The sequence below is a fragment of the Chlamydotis macqueenii genome, chromosome 7 (assembly GCF_036417535.1).
Source record: "Chlamydotis macqueenii isolate bChlMac1 chromosome 7, bChlMac1.mat, whole genome shotgun sequence".
NCBI lineage: Eukaryota > Metazoa > Chordata > Aves > Otidiformes > Otididae > Chlamydotis > Chlamydotis macqueenii.
Genome location: NC_141562.1, coordinates 17,265,649 through 17,283,332, shown reverse-complemented (window position 1 = coordinate 17,283,332; position 17,684 = coordinate 17,265,649). Strand labels below are relative to the sequence as shown.

The 17,684-nt window shown below is 48.5% G+C and overlaps 1 protein-coding gene across 7 annotated transcripts in view; it reads left to right on the top strand.

The window, feature by feature from the left end:
* The first annotated feature begins 7,405 nt into the window (after nucleotides 1-7,405).
* Nucleotides 7,406-17,684, top strand: part of RNLS (renalase, FAD dependent amine oxidase) — a 74,304-nt gene continuing 64,025 nt past the window's right edge. For 6 of the 7 annotated variants that reach the window (XR_015259100.1, XR_015259101.1, XM_086752613.1 and 3 more), the window contains exons 1-4: nucleotides 7,406-7,517; nucleotides 7,606-7,711; nucleotides 8,074-8,216; nucleotides 9,197-9,358. Coding sequence is in view for 5 of the 7 variants with exons in the window: in XM_086752613.1 (XP_086608739.1) it covers nucleotides 7,406-7,517; nucleotides 7,606-7,711; nucleotides 8,074-8,216; nucleotides 9,197-9,358 (523 nt within the window). In the remaining 2 variants the exon portion in view is untranslated. The remainder of the gene's footprint in view (nucleotides 7,518-7,605; nucleotides 7,712-8,073; nucleotides 8,217-9,196; nucleotides 9,359-17,684) is intronic. The other variant, XM_086752615.1, reaches the window with a different exon arrangement.

The window sequence follows — 17,684 nt, the reverse complement described above, 5'->3', positions numbered from 1 at the left end:
TCACTTGACATGTATTGGGAAGGACATCTCATTTGCCTGAACAAAGATTTCGCTCACCTCTGAACTGATGTGATTTTAAAGGGATTTCCATTTAGGCTCTTGTCTTTAGATGGACCTGTCTTCAGACCATCACCTGCCTCACCCAGTTTCATCCAGTTTCGCCCAGGCCCAGCTCTTCTTTTGTGGGAGAATGATTCTGTGGCACAAGACCCGTCTGGTTATTTCCAAGTGCTGAATGCCCGTGAGATAAGCAACATCTTCCTCAATTTCTCCATCAGTCTACTTTGACCAATTACAGATACTGGAACCCCTGAGGGCTCCTTGGATGAACACTCCAAAGCGTGGTTTGCTTCTTTTTCCTGCCCAACATGTTTCCAGGGAAAGTTTGTCGCATCTGTATGCAACAGAACACAGCAAGGAAATGCTGCCTCAGCCAATGTGCTCTAAATTAACTGGCGACTTGTCCTGGTCGCTATAGCCAAGACGAGGTGATTTGCCTGTGCACCCATATCTCTAAAATATTTCCTGTTAAGGGAAATAAGGAAAAAACGTCCATAAACGTCCATAGCCATTCCCAAAAGGCTAGTTTTCCCGGCCATGAGAAATTTGTGAGGATACAGAAATCACAGCAGCAATGGGATGGATTAGTTTCCCATCTCCCTCCTGCTTCCAGCTGTTGTTTGGTTCTTCCCAACATATCTTGTCAATACTGGGACATCATTTTCCAGACACAATTTTTTTTCCCCCCAACTTCTTTGGTGTTTCTGAATAAGAAAGTGGAAATACAAATGTATTTAACACCTGCTGTCTCAAGCGCGTGTTCTGGCTATGGTAAAAAAATGAGTAAACAAGTGAAAAAAAAATAGCCAGATAGCACTTCTGTTCATAGCTGTTAAAAAAAAAAAGATAAATAAAATCCTAGAGACTGGAAATATCCCTGGCAAAGGAGCAGGAAGCTGGGAACTGGTGAGAAGACAAAAGGGAAGACATGAAAAGAGGAGAGGTAATTTCACACTTAGTATCTCCTCAAGTGTGAAATTCGTGTTGTGCCTGGCGTGCTCCCCTTGTCTGGCCTGTGGCACATCTGTGGTTCTCCAGGGGTAGAAGGGAACCCGAAGGGCTGAGCTCTGATCTCTTGTAACACTCACGGTTTCCTCTCTCCCCTGGCAGTCTTCAGACTTAAACTCTGCCTTTTGCCCCCTGGTTGTTCCATTCCTGATAGCGATGTAATTTCAGTGCGTGACAGCTGAAGTGGGCACGAGAGCATTTTTGTTCCTCTTTAATTTCTGCTTTGTGTGCACTGTGACCTTTGGCTAAAATGTATGTTTAGCAGGAGGAATTTTGCTTATGAAAATGCATCTCTCTCTGTCACTTCTGCATGAAACCACCGAATTACCTGCTGCGCACCGTCAACGAGAGTGTCCTGGCCACGTACTGGCCCTGGGGCTCCTTCCCTGTAGGTCGCAGTGCTCTCGTGCCAGCGATGAGAACGCTCGCCCCCACAGCCCACGGCTGCACCCCCAGAGACGCCGCACGGACTCGTCCAGGTGCTGATCATCACGGAACCCGTTTAACGAAGAGGGGTGTTGGCTGGTAAACCTGCTGGCACATGAATAGGATTAACTGGTTTTTGTAAGATTTTACAACCCGTCTTAACTCGCTGTGTGTGTCTTGGGTCAGAGCTGGTGGCTCCTAGGAGGATCATAGAACAGTTTGGGTGGGAAGGGACGATTAAAGTCCACCCAGTCCAACCCCCCTGCCAGAAGCAGGGACATCTCCAACCAGATCAGGTTGCTCACAGCCCCGGCCAACCTGGCCTGGAACATTTCCAGGGATGGGGCTTCCACCACCTACCTCTCTGGGCAACCTGGGACAGTGTTCCACCACCCTCAGCACAAAAAATTTCTTCTTTATGCCTAATCTATGTCTGCCTCCTTCTGCTTAAAGGAAGGACAGCAAAAGGTGGTATTGCTTCTGCTCCAGGAGGAGATGCCAAGAGGACAACCCGGGCAGTGTCTGGGGATGTGACACAGTCTTTAATCAGAACACTGCTTTCCCAAACCTTTGTTGGAGGCATTGCAGGGTGGAACGAGTGGCAGCCCTTGGGGATTAAGAGGGTGTCCTTTGGTGACAGGGTTAGCGTGGCCTGTCCGTCAAGGTGACTGATGAGGAAGCAAGCGACAGAGAGCAACACAAGGACCTAAGCTCACCAGGCACCTGCAGGTACTGGAAAGCTGCTCCCGGCATCCATCTCACTCCTCCATACTGAGCAGAGAGAAGGGGAGACCTGTGGGGCCAGGGGATCGGGGCAGGATCACTCAAACAGCTGGCACTGACAAATAACTGGTGCTGAGACTGCCATTCTCGTGACATGTATGGCTCTCTCCCCCGCCTTCACAAGCCTCCACTGCTCCCCTGGGGACCTCAGGGTTTTGGCCAGGGCAGCAGCATCTCCTCTTCAGGCCAGCCAGCTGAGACTTGCTCTTCCAGGAGCCCACGAGCCCTGAGGCAAAAACCTCTTAGATCTTATTTAGGGATGCTTTTTATTATTGTGTATTTATATATTTACAATTATTTATTTGTTTATTTCTGTACAACATAAATATACATTATATGTCATATAATGTATAATATAAAATATATAAATATAAACATTTTTAATAGAAAATTTATTTTTATATAATAAAATTTATTTATTTGTTTATTATTTAGGGTCCTTTTATTTAGGGATGTGTTCCTCTGTCAGCCCAGAGGCAATCTGCAGACTCAGCAGGTGGTGGAATCTGGTGTGCAGCCTCGCCACCTTCAACTACCCTTTCCCACCAAACCAGCATGCAATAAAAGAGGTCGGCTTCTCCCGCGGAGTGGTAACGGTTGCACGGCACCGCTGATGTGCATTGAGGCCCCAGGGTGCCGTCCTGGCACGGGACAGCAGACCAAGGGCAGCTGGGGAAGAAGAGGGTGGCAGCCTTCGAGGTGCGATGCAGCCCGTCCTCACAGCAGCAGTGGTGGGAAAGGGCCCTAGGACTGGCAACGCAGCCCCAGGCCAGGGCAGCCATGGCCCCGCTGAGCTGAGAGGGAACCACCCAACTGCCAGGCGCATCCAGGCGAAAGCACTGACAGAAACGAGCATCAGCTCATAGAGTTGTGATTTCTGTGCTGCACTGCTGTTGTGATTCAGCCCCGATCGGGACCAGACTTTGCAGTCTCTCTCACTCCCCCCACCCTCTGAGGGAATGGGGGAGAGAATATCAGGAAAACGGCTCAAGGTTTGAGATAAGGACAGGGAGAAAATCCTTAAAGTTACCGTCATGGGCAAAACGGCCTCGACTTGGGGAAAACTATTTGTTTATTATTAAAACCAAAGCAGGATAATGAGACAGAGAACAAAACAACTTCCCCCCACACCCTCCTTTTCCTGGGCTTAAACTTAATGTCAGTTATCTCTACCTCCTTCCCCCCCGGAGCGGCACAGGGGGGAAGAGGGAATGGGGGTTGCGGTCAGTTCATCACACGTTTTACGCCACTGCTCCATAGTTGGGGGAAGAACTCCTCACATTCCTCCCCTGCTCCAGCGTGGGGTCCCTCCCACGGGCCACAGTCCTCCGTGAAACTGCTCCGGCGTGGGTCATCTCTTCCACGGGGTACAGTCCCTCCAGTACGGCTGTCCCAGCGGGGCTTCCACGGGCCACAGCCTCCTTCAGGCCTCCACCTGTTCCGGCGTGTGGTCCTCCACAGGCTGCAGGTGGATCTCTGCTCCTCCATGGACCTCCATGGGCTGCAGGGGGACAACCTGCTCCACCATGGTCGTCACCACAGGCTGCAGGGGAATCTTGGCCAGGAGCCGCATTACTCCTCCCCCTCCTTCTTCACTGACCTTGGCATCTGCAGCCGTTCCTCTCACAGAAATCCTTCACAACAGGCTGGCAGATGCCTCTCAGTTTCTCTTCACATCTCATCACCTCTCCACTCCTCGCAGTCGGGCCAGGCCGAGTCGGGCCCAGTCGGCCGCCCGGCGGGAGCTCGGAGGGTGAGGTCTGCAAGGCCCATGAGGCTCGCGCCTCCCCCTCTCTGCCCCTGCTCCAGCTTCTTCACATCTTCTCTCCTTTTTTAATTATTATTTTCCCCTTCTTAAATACATTATTGCAGAGGCATTATCACTGTTGCCAACTGGTTCGGCCTTGGCCAACAACGGGTCCGCCCTAGGCCCAGCCGAGTCTACTGGACAAAGGGGAGCAACTTCCAGCAGTTTCTGCCAGAAGCTGCCGCCATGGCTGCCCCTCCCTACACCAAACGAACACAGCTGCCCTTCCCCGCTCCCCGGTGTCCGTCCCACCGGGAGCTGGAGCCGGGGACGCCCCGTGTCTAGGAGAGTCAGGCCATCCCTGGCTGCTGGCCGAGGGGCTGTGCCTGGGGATCTCTGGCCCCTCTGAGGAGCTGCCGCCCCTGGGAAGTATTTGGGGGGTGTTAATTTATTTTATTTATAAACGGCTCCGGCCACCCACCAACGTCATCTGCCGCTGGGAGCCGATTTATTTTCATTTCAGCAAGGATTTGGGTCACGGCTTTGTTAAGGGGTTTTAAAAGAGAAAAAAAAATACATTTAGGCAGGAGAAAGGAGTCAAAGCAAACAGGGAAAAGCCCTTTTGTGCTGACAGCACAGTACCAAGTGAAGCTGCGGTTTTTTGCTCTGGGCAAATCATATCTGCAGAACTGGAAAGCGAATTAAAAAAAAAAAGATATGTTTAAACAGGATTAATTTACGCAAGAATTGCTACTACAGAAAGACGCTTAGAGACTTTCTTAAAGATAGAAAAGTAAACAATTGCCTAATCTGATAATCTGATCATCTGATGAAAGTTAGGAGTCACTCCTTTAGAGCAGGCAAAAGTATTCACTGGAAACAGACTGTGTGGAGCGAACTGAAAACCTGATTAAGGAAGAGCACTGCCTCCAAAAACAACTTTACAGAAAGCTTGAGGCAGAAGCAGAAGCAACCTATTTACGAAGAAAACACAGGAAAAAAAAAATTAAATCATGAATTATTTACTGCAACCAGCGTGGCCTTGTGGTATACCAGGAAAGAGTAGTGAATGCAAGCTTCTCTTCATAAATCATAAACAACTTTCATTACATTTTGTCATCAAAAATACCCCACAACAGCATTTAGAGAGACTGTTCTCCACCCAAAATTATTTTGTGTTCCCTCTCATCGCCTCAATCTGCTTTGCCTTTCGTGGCCATTTCTAGGTGGTGCAGATCTTCCAGGAAGTTTTAAAACACGACAGAATGAAAACCTGTCAGTGCCTCAGCGCACAGACAAAAAAAAAATATAGTAAAGAGTAATTTCTCCTTGAAAAGTTGGTTTGCCACACAACGAGATCCTGAAGCACAACGACCCTTCTGACGGTCACATCCTTAACATGTTTATCGAGTTCTCCTGATGAGCCTCCGAATTTCGTCTGGCGGAACCCGGGATGCTGTTAGAAAATTACTGTTCTCAAACCACGCGGCTAGCGTCCCTTCCGGAAGGGACCGGCTGGAATGAAAAAATCGGTGAGAAATTTTCGCTTTGGGTCCACACGCCCTGGTTAGTCTAAAAGACTGCTAAAAATGGGAAAAACAGTCATCGCCACACTTAACATTGAAATTCAAGCCAACTCCTCTTCCATTGGGAACGGCAATATTGAACACAATTTGTCCCAAACCCGTAAAGACTTGGATACGGAGAAGTCTTGTTTCTCAGAGCAGCCTGATCTCATCCCGTCTCCTCATGAAGCACGGATCTGGGTCAGAATATTCGGCGCAGTGCAGACGGAGCCCTTTGTGGCTGGCAGGCACCTGTGCGGACACCTGTACGCGTGCCGGATTCGATGAGAGTGCTTTGGTCAGCAAATACGCAGCACAGAACATTCACTCCCGTTCCCGGAACGTCTTGGATAAACCCTAGGCGCTCCGTGCCGTCCCTAAGCCCCTTTTTTTTTGTCTGGATTTGCATATCGGAATCACGTGCCGGGCTGTCTTTCTTGTCATTACTTTTCGGGGTTTATTTCTTTCTTGATTCTTTCTTTTTGGCTTTTGTCGAAAGTAAAAAAAAAAAAAAACACCGCATTAAAAATGTGATTCATTACAATTTTTATTGAATTTCAGAAGCACCGGTGCTGTGTTGCCTCCAAGGCGATGTATTTCTGCTGTGGTTTTTCACCCGTTAGCTCTCTTCCTGATGCACCAGTGCCGCTCTCAGACGGCAAGAGTGAGTTTTGCGTCCGCGACGCCACCGGGGTCTCCCGTAAAATCGCAGACGTGCTCGGGAAGCATGCAGGGCGGCCACGCCTCGCGGCAAAGCAGCACGGCCCCGCAGCTCCCACCGTGTGCCCTGAGGGAGGAATGAGGGTGCCCAGGAGCGGGCCCTGCCTCCCACCCCCTCAGGCGCTAAAATGTTGTGTGTCACACGCGTGTGCGCGTGGGGAGGGGTGTGTGTGCACGCTTGTGTGTGCAGGGGAGTGTGCATGGGTGTGCGTGTGGCAGCGTGTGTGTGCATGCACATGTGTACACGCAGGGGGGTGTGCGTGCATCCACAGGTGTGTGCACAGCGGGGTGTGCATATGTACGTGCAGGGAAAGGGGGTCTGTGTGCACACGTGTGCATGCAGGGGTTTGTGGGTGCGTGGGAGTACACGTCTGTGCACGCACGTGTGTGCACAGAGGGTGTGCACATGTGTGCGTGCAGGGGGCTGTGTGCACATGTGTGCAGAGGAGTGTGTGTGTGTATGTGTGTGTGGATGGGAGTGTGTGTGCATGTGTGTGTGCAAGTGTCTGTGCATGTGCGTGCATGCAGAGGAGTGTGCATGTGTGTGTGCGTGCGTGTGCATATGTGTGTGTGCAAGGGAGCGTGTGTACATGTGTGTGTGCATGTGTGTGCATGCAGAGGAGTGTGCATATGTGTGTGTGCATATGTGTCTGTGCAAGGGAGTGTGTGTGCATGTGCGCGCATGTGTGTGTGCATGTATGCGCATGCAGAGGAGTGTGCATGTGTGTGCAGGTGTGTGCGCATGTGTGTGTGTGTGCCTGTGTGTGCGTGCAGAGGAGTGTGCATGTGTGTGTGTGCGTATATGTGTGTGCAAGGGATTGTGTGTGCATGTGTGTGCGCATGCGCGGGTGTGTGCGCAGGGGCGTCTGCACGGGTGCGTGTGCAGGGGAAGTGTGTGTGCACACGCGTGTGTGCAGGAGTGCGCGCGCAGCCCTGCGTCCGTGCGCGTGGGGATCACACGTCCGTGCACACGTGTGCGCGCGCACAGGCCCGCGCGCGGGAGCGGGGGGCGGGGTGCGTGCCCGCCGGGCCGTGTGCGCGCAGGCGCCCCCGCCCCGGCCCGTGGGCGGGGCGCGCTCCCCCGGGAGGCGGGCCGATGGCGCGGGTGCTGGTGGTGGGCGCGGGGCTGACGGGCGCCGCCTGCGCGGCGCTGCTGCGGGGGGCGCCCGTGGGCCGCCTCGCCGTCTGGGAGAAGGCGCGGGGCGCAGGTGGGGCCCGGCCCGCGGTGCGGTGCGGTGCGGTGCGGTCCGCTCCCTGTCCGGTTCCTGTCTGACTGTCTGACTGTCTGTGGCGCAGGGGGCCGCATGAGCACGAACCGCGGCGCGCGGGACGCCGCCTGCACTGCCGACCTGGGCGCGCAGTACGTCACCCTGGAGACGGAGCGCGCGGGGCCGCGCCGCAGGTGAGCTCCGCCCCCGCCGCGGGCTGGGCGCGGTGTGGGGATGGGAGGGGTGGCGGCTGGGGTACCCCCGGGTTGTACCGGTACTGGGAGCTTTGCCTCTGGGTCAGGCTCCTGCCTGCAGGCCGGGCCGCTCCTGCGGCGGGGTGGCCTGCAGGGCCAGCCCCCGGTCGGACAGCACGGTGCTGTGTCGCCTCGCAGCTCCGCTTGCTGTTTGTGCGCAGCCTGGCCTGCAACAGGTGGTATGAGGCCGTTAAAAACCCTTCCCTAAATTCAAAAGTTAGGCCAGTCTTGGCTTCGACTGTGAGAAATAGCGATGGCAGCCGTTGATTTTCGTGCACCTCTGTGCTGTTTGCTCCCTCAAGCTTCTACGAGGAGCTGCTGGCTCACGGCGTCTTGAGGCCGCTGACTGCTCCCGTGGAAGGGATGGTCGTGAAGGAAGGCTGCTGCCATTACGTGGCGCCCCAGGGCATCTCCTCGATTGTCAAGTATTATTTAAGGCAGTCAGGTAATTTTGTAGAGGCCTTTGTATGAAATGAAAGGTTTTAATTACTGTGTCTTTGATGGCATTCTTGAACTGTCTTTCAAATTTGAATCTCCAGTGAGAAAGTTCACCTTCCTTGTTTGTTTATGTATGTCTTGAAGTTGCTCAGATGGGTAAACATGTCTGCGAGCTCTGTAAATTTCCACGCCCTGCAAGCGTTTCACTGGCTTCAGCTGCACTGCCGGCATATGAAAATCTCTGTGCAAATACAACGTCTGCAGGATCAGGGGCCAAGCTTATGTATACGCAGTTGGCTTTAGCATGTGAAAGTCAGACCTAACGCCATGAGGACAGAGATAATTTGGGGGGAGTGAGATCATGATAGAGAAGAGGTTTGCAGTGGAGCTTGAATGAGGTGAGTGTTTGGGTTTTCTTTTTTCACAAGTGTGTCCTTAAGTTTAACTGAGCGGCAGGGAACCGAGTGCTGAGCTACGTCCAGTGCTCTGTAGAAATGAGCGCTTGTGTGGTACGTGAGCCCACAGAGTTGAAAGCCCTTCAGAAAAGACTGCAGAAGATCATCTGCTAGTTTAAACTGTGCAGCTACTGTGTTAGGCGTAGTGTGACAGAACAACTTGTACAGTATAGTGACTAATTTAACTCTAGTTTGGAAAACGTTAGCTTTATGAGCAGTCAAGCTCATAAAGTCATTGACATGCAAGTCCTGTCGTGATTGTTTTTGTCTTTTTTTAATTAGCTGGGGTTTTAGACTCTAATCTTGCAAATAATTAACTGCGTGCCTGTCTTATGAGAGATGCTAACTCTGATGCTGACTTTTAATGTCATATGCTGACTGTTAAATTGATTCAACCCAATTTATTAAATTTTGCTCTAAGACTGTTTGTGTGCTTTCCTATTTCCATGTCATCCAGTTAATAAGGGAAACTACTCTGCATTTTCTCTGTGGAATTCACTGTTACACGTGTGTAACAACTTCTTTTTCCAAGCAGGCGCAGATGTCTCCTATGAACAGCATGTAACTCACATCTCTCTCCGAGATGGGAAATGGGAAGTCTCCAGGAAAGTGGGACCGCCGGAACGTTTTGACATAGTTATTCTCACAATGCCTGTTCCGCAAATTCTTCAGCTGCAAGGTGACGTTGTAAACAGTAAGTTCCTACCTCAAACCCGCAGGTATCTAGCCTCAAATGGCAACTGAGCATCTTGTATAGCGAAGAAACACTCAATGGTCTGAGCTGTCTGTTAGTTTCCACCAGAACTGGGTGAATCTGAAAATGATAGGAGGTGGGTAATTTTGAGGCAGTATGTGGGATGCGAGTGGTAAAACTTTGATAGCAAAAATATCTAAACAGAGACTTATTTTTATTTTTCCATCAGTCCGTTTTTCATCCCATCTTTAATTTTGGGGGGACTTTGGAAAGAGGACTAGTCTTTATGTAACTTCAAAGTAGTTATTGAATCGCACAAGATCCTCAGGTGGTCCCCACGTGGTGGTTTCCTTTTTGCTACCTTGTTGTTGACATGTGTTGCTGATTTTCAGTGCTGCCCTTGGTGTGTTTGCAGAAGGGATGGCCCAGAGAGTGAGGCCTGAATAACATTTGTGGTGTGGGGAAGATCCCTAGGGCATTTCAGTGAGCCTAAAATCATATGAACTGCAGGGGAGGAAAAAGCCCAGACATCAGTACATCTCAATTAGCCTTTGGTGAATGTGTTAACAGTGCCATGGAGGCTTAGAAAGAGCAGCTCGGTGCTGAGAAGGGAGTGTTAAGTTCAGGTCTGGACAGGTTTACTAGATGAGGTGCGTTGTCTCAGGCTTCCAGGGCCAGCCTTTCTCTGAAGTCAGGCTGATGAATCCCGCTCGCCCGTGCTAGCTCAGCGTCTGCCCACAGTGGGCACTCAGCAGTGTTGTTTCTGGGAGGGCTGGTTAGCTGAGGTGCTGCTGAGCCTGTACGCAGATTTGGTTTATTTGCCCTGAGCCTTGATCCTTGCAAAATGGCCACTGCAGGGATTTACAGATCTTGATGCAGCTTTACAGAAGATGGCTCTGAGGGCGGGTGCTGAGCAGAAGCCAGGAAGCCCAGCCAGGCCTGTGCTGACTCTGGCAGAGCTGTTTGAAGTGAGCTGGGCTGTGTATTTGTCACCTCAGCTGCAGTGTTGTACCAAAGTCGTGCTGCATCTGGCTAATAACCTCTCTTTGAACTCGGCACGCTGTCAGCAGTGCGGGCGCATCCGCGTGGCTCCAGTCTGTTCTGGTCAGACAGGGCTTGTTGCCTCTCTGCTGCCAGCTCCTGAAGTAGATGCTTTAAAATTTGTGGGCTTTCTGCTCTCTGGTTTGTAGAAAAACCAGCAGTGCTTGAAAGATGAAGAGCTGACCTCAACGCTTGGCTCCTTGTGCTCTGCAGTATCTTGGATTTTAACATATTTACATATGTGAGTGTGGTTGGGGGCTGGCTGTTAAAAGATACCAGAGCAATAGATGGGGGCGGTTGGAGTGAGCTGCTGGGGTCTGTCAGGAGTCACTTCATAGTAACCAGGACCTGTATGAGGGAAAAGAAGAGGGTGGGGCAGGGGGAGGCGGGAAGAGAAGGGTAGATCACAGCAGGACATTGAACTGCAGCACAGCCTCTTTCGGTAGTAAAGGGAAAACTGGTGTCTGATCACAGTAAAGAAGAGAAGTATTTTCATTACATTCTCCTATTTTGAGCTTTACCTAAATATGTAGATATTTCCCCTGTCCCTTTACCATGAAATACTGGTATCCCCACTGAATTTTCTTGGTCAGTGAGTGTGCTCTTTCACTTCATACTCTGAAGAATTGTGTGAGCAGAGTAAATGTATAGACATCCTTTTCCTTTTAATAGCTGCCCCGTACTGTTCTGCTATACAACAAACTAATGTTGAAGACATTGACTGGTCACTAAATAAAGTTTGGCTTTGGAAGCATTAGAAAGGAAGAGGAGAGTGATGTGTAACAACCACAATGAGTTGGGCCGTTCCCCTGACTGCAAGGAGAGACATCATCCTGATTTTTGTTAGGCACACTACGACAACATGATGTGGAATATCGCTTGGAGGTGTTTGCAGTCACGGCTGACTCTCAAGCTGCCTCAGTTCAGCTGGCTCAGCTCACAGCAGGTGGAAAACCTCAGCAGCCCAAACTGTACGAGCGCATGGGGAGAAGCGTAAGGAGGCTGCTGTTTGTTGCTCAGTGGTGGTGTTACTGGGGTAAATGACCGCGGGGGTGGGTCTGGCCTGTCCTGTCCCTTCTGGTGGTTGATAGTGAATGTCCTGGAAACAGAGGAAAAGTAGAGGTAGCATGTAGCACTTTCCTCAGAGTCCTCCCCAGGAGTTGATGTCTTTGCAAACTGTTTTTCCTGGGGTAATTAAATCTTTTCATGTCCAAAAAGTGGGCAGGTCCCCTTCAGAAGGTGTAGTTGAGGTAAACAGTTCATTTCACTTGCTCTTGGAGTGCTGCAAATGTCAGATGCTTTCTACAGCATCCTTTTCATGATTTTCTGTATAACTGCAGGATTAACTTTTATCTGAGGGAACCCAGCAAGTTTTGTCTTCTCCTCCCCTTCTCCCCATTTCTCTTCCTCTCTGCCTGTACCCTGTGTGAGACTGCTTTCCAGATTTCCAACCAATTGTTAATTCTTCATCTCAGGCAACAGGGCTGACTCCCTGTACCCCAGAGTTCCTGAGTGTTGGAGCTATTGGCTTCTTTACTATTGTTTCTTCAGGCTGAGAGGAGAGCGGAAAATAGGTGATGAGAATTTAAGGAAAGTGTTTCAGAGCCTGAACGGGGTGTAGATTTCGGATCCTTTTTGACTCACAGAGGGTCAGGGTACGTCACTGTATCTCTAAATCTCAGCCTTCTATTGATCGCGTGTCAAAGAGCTGAGTTTTGCTGACAGAGAGCGGGGGTTTCCTGGATTCACTTCTCTTGGGATTTAGGATGCAATTTCCCATTGAGCTTGAGGCAGCTGACTGCAGACAGCTGCTGAAAGAACAGAACTCTCCCCTCCACGCCGACACAGTACTAGTGAGCGGGTACCATGCTGGGATTCAGATCTGCTCCCCGTTTTGACCCAAAACAGACTCTGATGGTGCAAATGATGGTTATGCAAGCTGCTCTGACTTGTTGAGTGCCTGCCTGGTCGCTACTGTTAGCCTGCACGTGTGCTGAGGCCGCTTCCTTACCCGTAAAGTGTGCTCTGGTCTTACAAATCCAGAGATAAAATTTGATGATTGTAATGGAAAACATATTTGGGCATTCCCGGTATACAGACTAGCAATTCCAGCTGGTCCTGGAAGAAGAGGTTCCTGCTGCTTGTTGCAAACTTCCCCCTCACTGTCACTCGGGGTGGGAGGAATTCTTTTGCTGCTGTGCTCAGGCTGCAGCTGAAATGAGTGATGCGCAGTTGGAGGAGGGGAGGGCTTTCTCCTTCCAGCAACAGCAGCCTGTGGGGCCAGCTCAAAGGTCACAGGTAACTGCTCTGAGACTGGGCAAGGGGCTTGAAGTTAAGAGGGACAGGATTTAGGAGTACAGCCACCTTAATTGCTGATTTTGGAGGCCTTTAGTATATAGAAGACAGACACTGAAGCTTATGAAAGACGTTGCATGGTGCCTTGTGGCAATCTCAGTCACTGTTGCGATTTGTGATAAGCTGTGTGAACGGAGTGAGCTTTGACCATTTCCCCAGCAGCCCTGCTTTTGACTGTGACTAGCCTTTGCTGCACTTTGCGTCCCTGCTTTGACAGCTTCTTAATTAGAGGCAGCTAGTTTAAAGATCTTCCATAGCCTCCATAGTTTTTCTCCACCAATTTCCCCATCTGAGTCTGCTCTCTGAGGTGTCTTTTCACATCGGTTTTGGAATTGGCCTTTGATGCTTTCATGTAGAAGAACTTGAGCTGCAGAGTTCAAACAACTAGCCAGGAGTGGGAATTCACTCCTTGCAGGAATTCACCATTTTCCTGTTTGAGCCTTGAGATTGACTGTCCCACCCGTACTTTCCCCTTGCTTGAGGATATTTAACTGTCTGAATATTGTGTTTTTGAGCAGTGGTCCCTTAGGTGGTTGCTGTAAATGTGCAGTATGATTACAGTTTGGATTCCTATGTCCGTATTTTCTCCCCAGCTTTCCAATCAGCCCCCTTTAGGCACTGGAAGACCGCTATAAGGTCTCCCCGGAGCCTCCTCTTCTCCAGGCTGAACAGCCCCAGCTCTCTCAGCCTGGCCTCACCGGAGGGCTGCTCCATGTAGACACCTTTGATATCCTGGTGCAGAAGGCAAATGAGATGAGGTTTATCAGCTTGAAACAGACCCAAATTTCACTTTCGGTGAGATGGCTTACTAGTTCTCAGGTTTATGTTCTAGCTTTAAGAATGAAGACTAGTGACAGGGGAAATCACAGCCTACTTGAGGGAAGTCATCTTTCCCCTCCCAAGTTTTTTTTTTTTTTAAATAATTTTAATTTATTTACATGACATTCAGAGAAATAAGATTTTGAAGCAGCGACTCCCAAATTTTATGTTCAGTAGCAAAGTTTCCATTTTAATACTTAAAGCTCTAGAGACTAAAGCTTTTGTTAGGCTGATTTATTAGTTTGTGTCTTTTTCCTGTCCTTTAGCCCTTTAGATGAGCCTGAACGCTATGTCATTGTGAGGCTGTATACATTTAGGAGGAGAGAGAATTAAGTGGCCTTTGGCAACCTAGAATTATTGTTTTAAATGGACTGTATGAGAAATGACCGCTCCAGAAGGACTTCTCTTAAGAGCATTAAGTCAAAACTTAGATGAATGGAGAAGTTAGTGTGTATATACACCTTTATTTATTAAAAGTATATATGTATATATCTACAAATATATATATGCATATGTCTGTGTTTGTCTGTGTAAATAATTTTATCCTGTTTACTGGTATTCTTTTGTTTAATTTGTTTGTATTCTTTGAATTTTGCCAGCATTTATCAATTCTTAACTGGAAGGGGGCAGAGAAGGGAATGACTTGCCTGTGGCCAATCTTTATAGATTTATTAATCTCTATTCATCTTCTTTTCCAACTTTTATTCATTCCTTTTACATCTGTCATGCCCAAATAGACTTATCAGTTGCATATTTAGCGATAGCAGAGACAGAAGTATACAATTGCGGAATGGTTAGAGTTGGAAGGGACCTTCAAAGGTCATCTAGTCCAACCCCCCTGCAAGTAGTAATAATGCTGCTGGAAGTCGTAAGCTTTGAAATCTCTTAATCTGGTGAAGTTGTTGCATTGCCAGTCTGTGAAACAGGCACTCTTAGGGCTCTTTGATATTGTTACCTGATGAAATCACTCTTCACTGATTTTACTTGGTTGGTTTCCATTCAGAAACTGTGTGTGTCCTGTTTACTTGAAGTCACAGTAGCATTACAAACAAAATTAATCAAAAGAAAAAAAAAATCTTTTTGCAGTGTCTTCATTTTCCCCTTGCTTTCCTTTCTTTACATAACATGTGGTGTGTGAAGAGTTAGTAACTTTCTAAGCTTTTAAAATAGTTGAGTAGTAGTATAGGCTTGGGGGAAAAGGCTCCTTGCAACATGTTTGGAACAACAGTAGGTGGCAGCAATCAAATGATGTTTAGGACATCCAGTTTGAATAACTAAATTCAATGCAGTGCACTAAATTTGTATTTGGGCTTTGCATGTTTTGATAGTAAATATTGTGGTTATGCACAAGGTAAAAGGAAAAAGAATAAATGTGTTTCTGGGTTTTGTAATGTAAATTTGGTGTCGGAAAAGGATAAATTTGCTTAAAAGAGGGATCTTTGCAAATGAAAGGACTAGATTTTGCAAATGTTCATCACCTGATAGTATTTCAGACATGCTGGACTGTTATATTGGCTGCTGATGTTAGAAGGATCCTAGGTTTATATACCAGGTTTCATATGGTCACTAAGCAGTATCGTCCTTTTTTGTGCGTTTTCAAATCAGATTGACAAACTTATTTATTGCTTCTGGTTTTAGTAAGACACTTGGCTGCATGGCAATTAAAGATTGCAACAATTTGCAGTAGTTTTTATCTGTGCGTTCAGGATGTTTTCATTAAGTTGCTCTGCTTGGAATTTAAAATTACAGTTCCGCATGTTTCATCTGCTAATAAAGCAGAATGGCTTGGCTTTTGTTTCAAGCCTGACCTATTTTTTTTTTTCCATCTGTGTGATTGTCCCACATGTTTTAAATAATGCAAGCTGATGAGAAGATAGGAGTGAAATAGGACTGTATTTATGCAGGGAGGCTTTATAATATGAATTGGGAAAGCACAACTCTGATAATTTTTCATGAGTCCCAAGTCCTTGCTGAGCACTCTCGGTGCATGTTTTTATTTTTGGATAGGATGACGATAAATTCTGAATTTTGTAGTTCCAGTTCCAAGCAATCTTAGCAGGGCTTATCCAGGCTTTGAGTTTGCTCTCATTAGCTAACATATCTAAAATGTCCAGTGTAAACACGTACACTGATTTGTTAGTTACTTATCAGACCTTAGGAGCTGAGGTCACACCGTGCAAATATTTGTGTTTTCTGGAAATACAAGCACTTACTGGTTTTGCATGAGAGCAGCTGTTGATATCAATGCGCGCCTTTAAAAACTTGTCAGTCATTTGAAATAGAAGCGCCCTGGTACTGACTGAGGCAGTGATGGTGGAGGGATCTCTGTTGGTGACGCTGGGCAGCACACTCCGATGGAAGTGCAAGAGGCCATTGTCTGGGTTGTCAGTGCTGTGGCAGAAGAGTCTTACTCTGCAGTGAAACCCCCTGTCCTTGCCCGTGGGAGAGCTGTTTGCACTGTGCAGCCGGACAGAGTGCAGCTCTCCTGAGCTGTAACCGAACAGTTATGGTGAGCTGCTCTCCGTTTCACTTCTGGCTGTGCGTTTCACCTGTGATTCGGGGAATGGCATCCTGTCCCTATCTCCCACTGCTGGTGTCAGCTCCACCTCTCTGCCTTCCACTGCAGTGTTTGAACAGTCCTGTGAGCTGATCTGACTTAGCAATCCAGCAAGGAGATATATATATTATATAGGTGTGTAAGTCTGGAGTTGGTTTTGCTTGGTGAGGGGGTTGGATTAGCTCATGGAATGGTCTCTGCAAGTGTGAGAAAGCAGGCAGAAAGCAGAGGCTGGGTCTGCGCATCTGGGAGCAGAGGAGGCTCTAAGGAGAAGCAGCGCACGCTTCTCTGTTCGGCTGCCACTGATCCTGCTACGCCAGCCTTTAGAGCAGGTGAAGCTGTTATGTGTTCTCTGCCTTCTGCAGCTGAGCTGTAGCGTCCCTTCTTAGTGAGTACCTTTGAAAGAAAGGCTGCTGAAGCTGGAATTGCACATCAGGAAAAATCAAAGTACGCCGTGCATGTTCTTAAGCATCTGTTTGACTTAGCCTATTTTTATGTGTTTCTTTATAGCTAGAGTACTTACAACAGACTTGTTCTGCAGCTATTAGTGGAACGCATCAAAAGCCTGTCAAAAGTCAGGCTGCAGCACCAATTCCAGTGACCCTCTTAATCTGAGGAGTGTGAGGATTAAACCCAGTGTGTGTGAGCGTGAGGGGTTTGAAAAGGAGATGGAAATAGAATACAGAATTAGATTAAGGGCTTCTTTGCATTTTGCTGTTGTCAGTCAATACTGCCTGCCTTTGGTAGAAAGCTGAAACTTTGATTTGACAGATCTCAGAGTACAACAGAAGAAAAAAGGATGATGCAGTGCTGGAAGAGGAAAGCCTTTTGTCTTCAGATTTGGAGGGGGTGGAGCAGCTGCTTCCCATGCCGGGGGAACCCGCGTTACATCCTTTGGCCAGACCAGGATGACAGCTCTTAAACAGAAACCCTGCAGAGGGGGTCTCGCTCTGTCACAGCATCTTCTTAGTGCCTGGTAATGTTGCAGAAGCATTTCTTCCCTGTTACTTGTTCTACCCTACCTCCAGCAAGCCAGCTGTGTCAGCACAACTGTCTGTGGGACTACAATAACACAATTTCCCCACCCCTCTCCCCCCAAGAAGGCAAGAGTTATTTTTAGCAGGATTGGTGGTGTCATCTTCAGTTCACCATGCGGCCCACAGACTTACTGGCATGTTATGGACTTTCAGCAAGGGTAGGAGAGTAGCACAGGGGCTGTGCAAGGGATTGAACCAAATGAGCAAAGAAATACTCGTGAATCTGTGGTTTGAATTCTAAGCTTAGGTTTCCTGTGTAGTCCCAGGAGAGACTCAGAGCACGTGCACCTTAAACTGGCAGCAGATCGTGCTGATTTAGCTAACCTGGTTTAAAAAAGAAATTACTTCTGACATATAAGGAAAGCAGTGCTGCTTTTGTGTGTTGACAGATTTAATTCAGCCTGACCTGGTGTTCTGGTTTTGTTAGTGAGGGGGGGCGTAATGTGGTAGCTTCTGTAGGAAACTGCTAGAAGTCGCTCCCCTTTGTTCAGTGGACTCGGCCGGGCCTAGGGCGGAC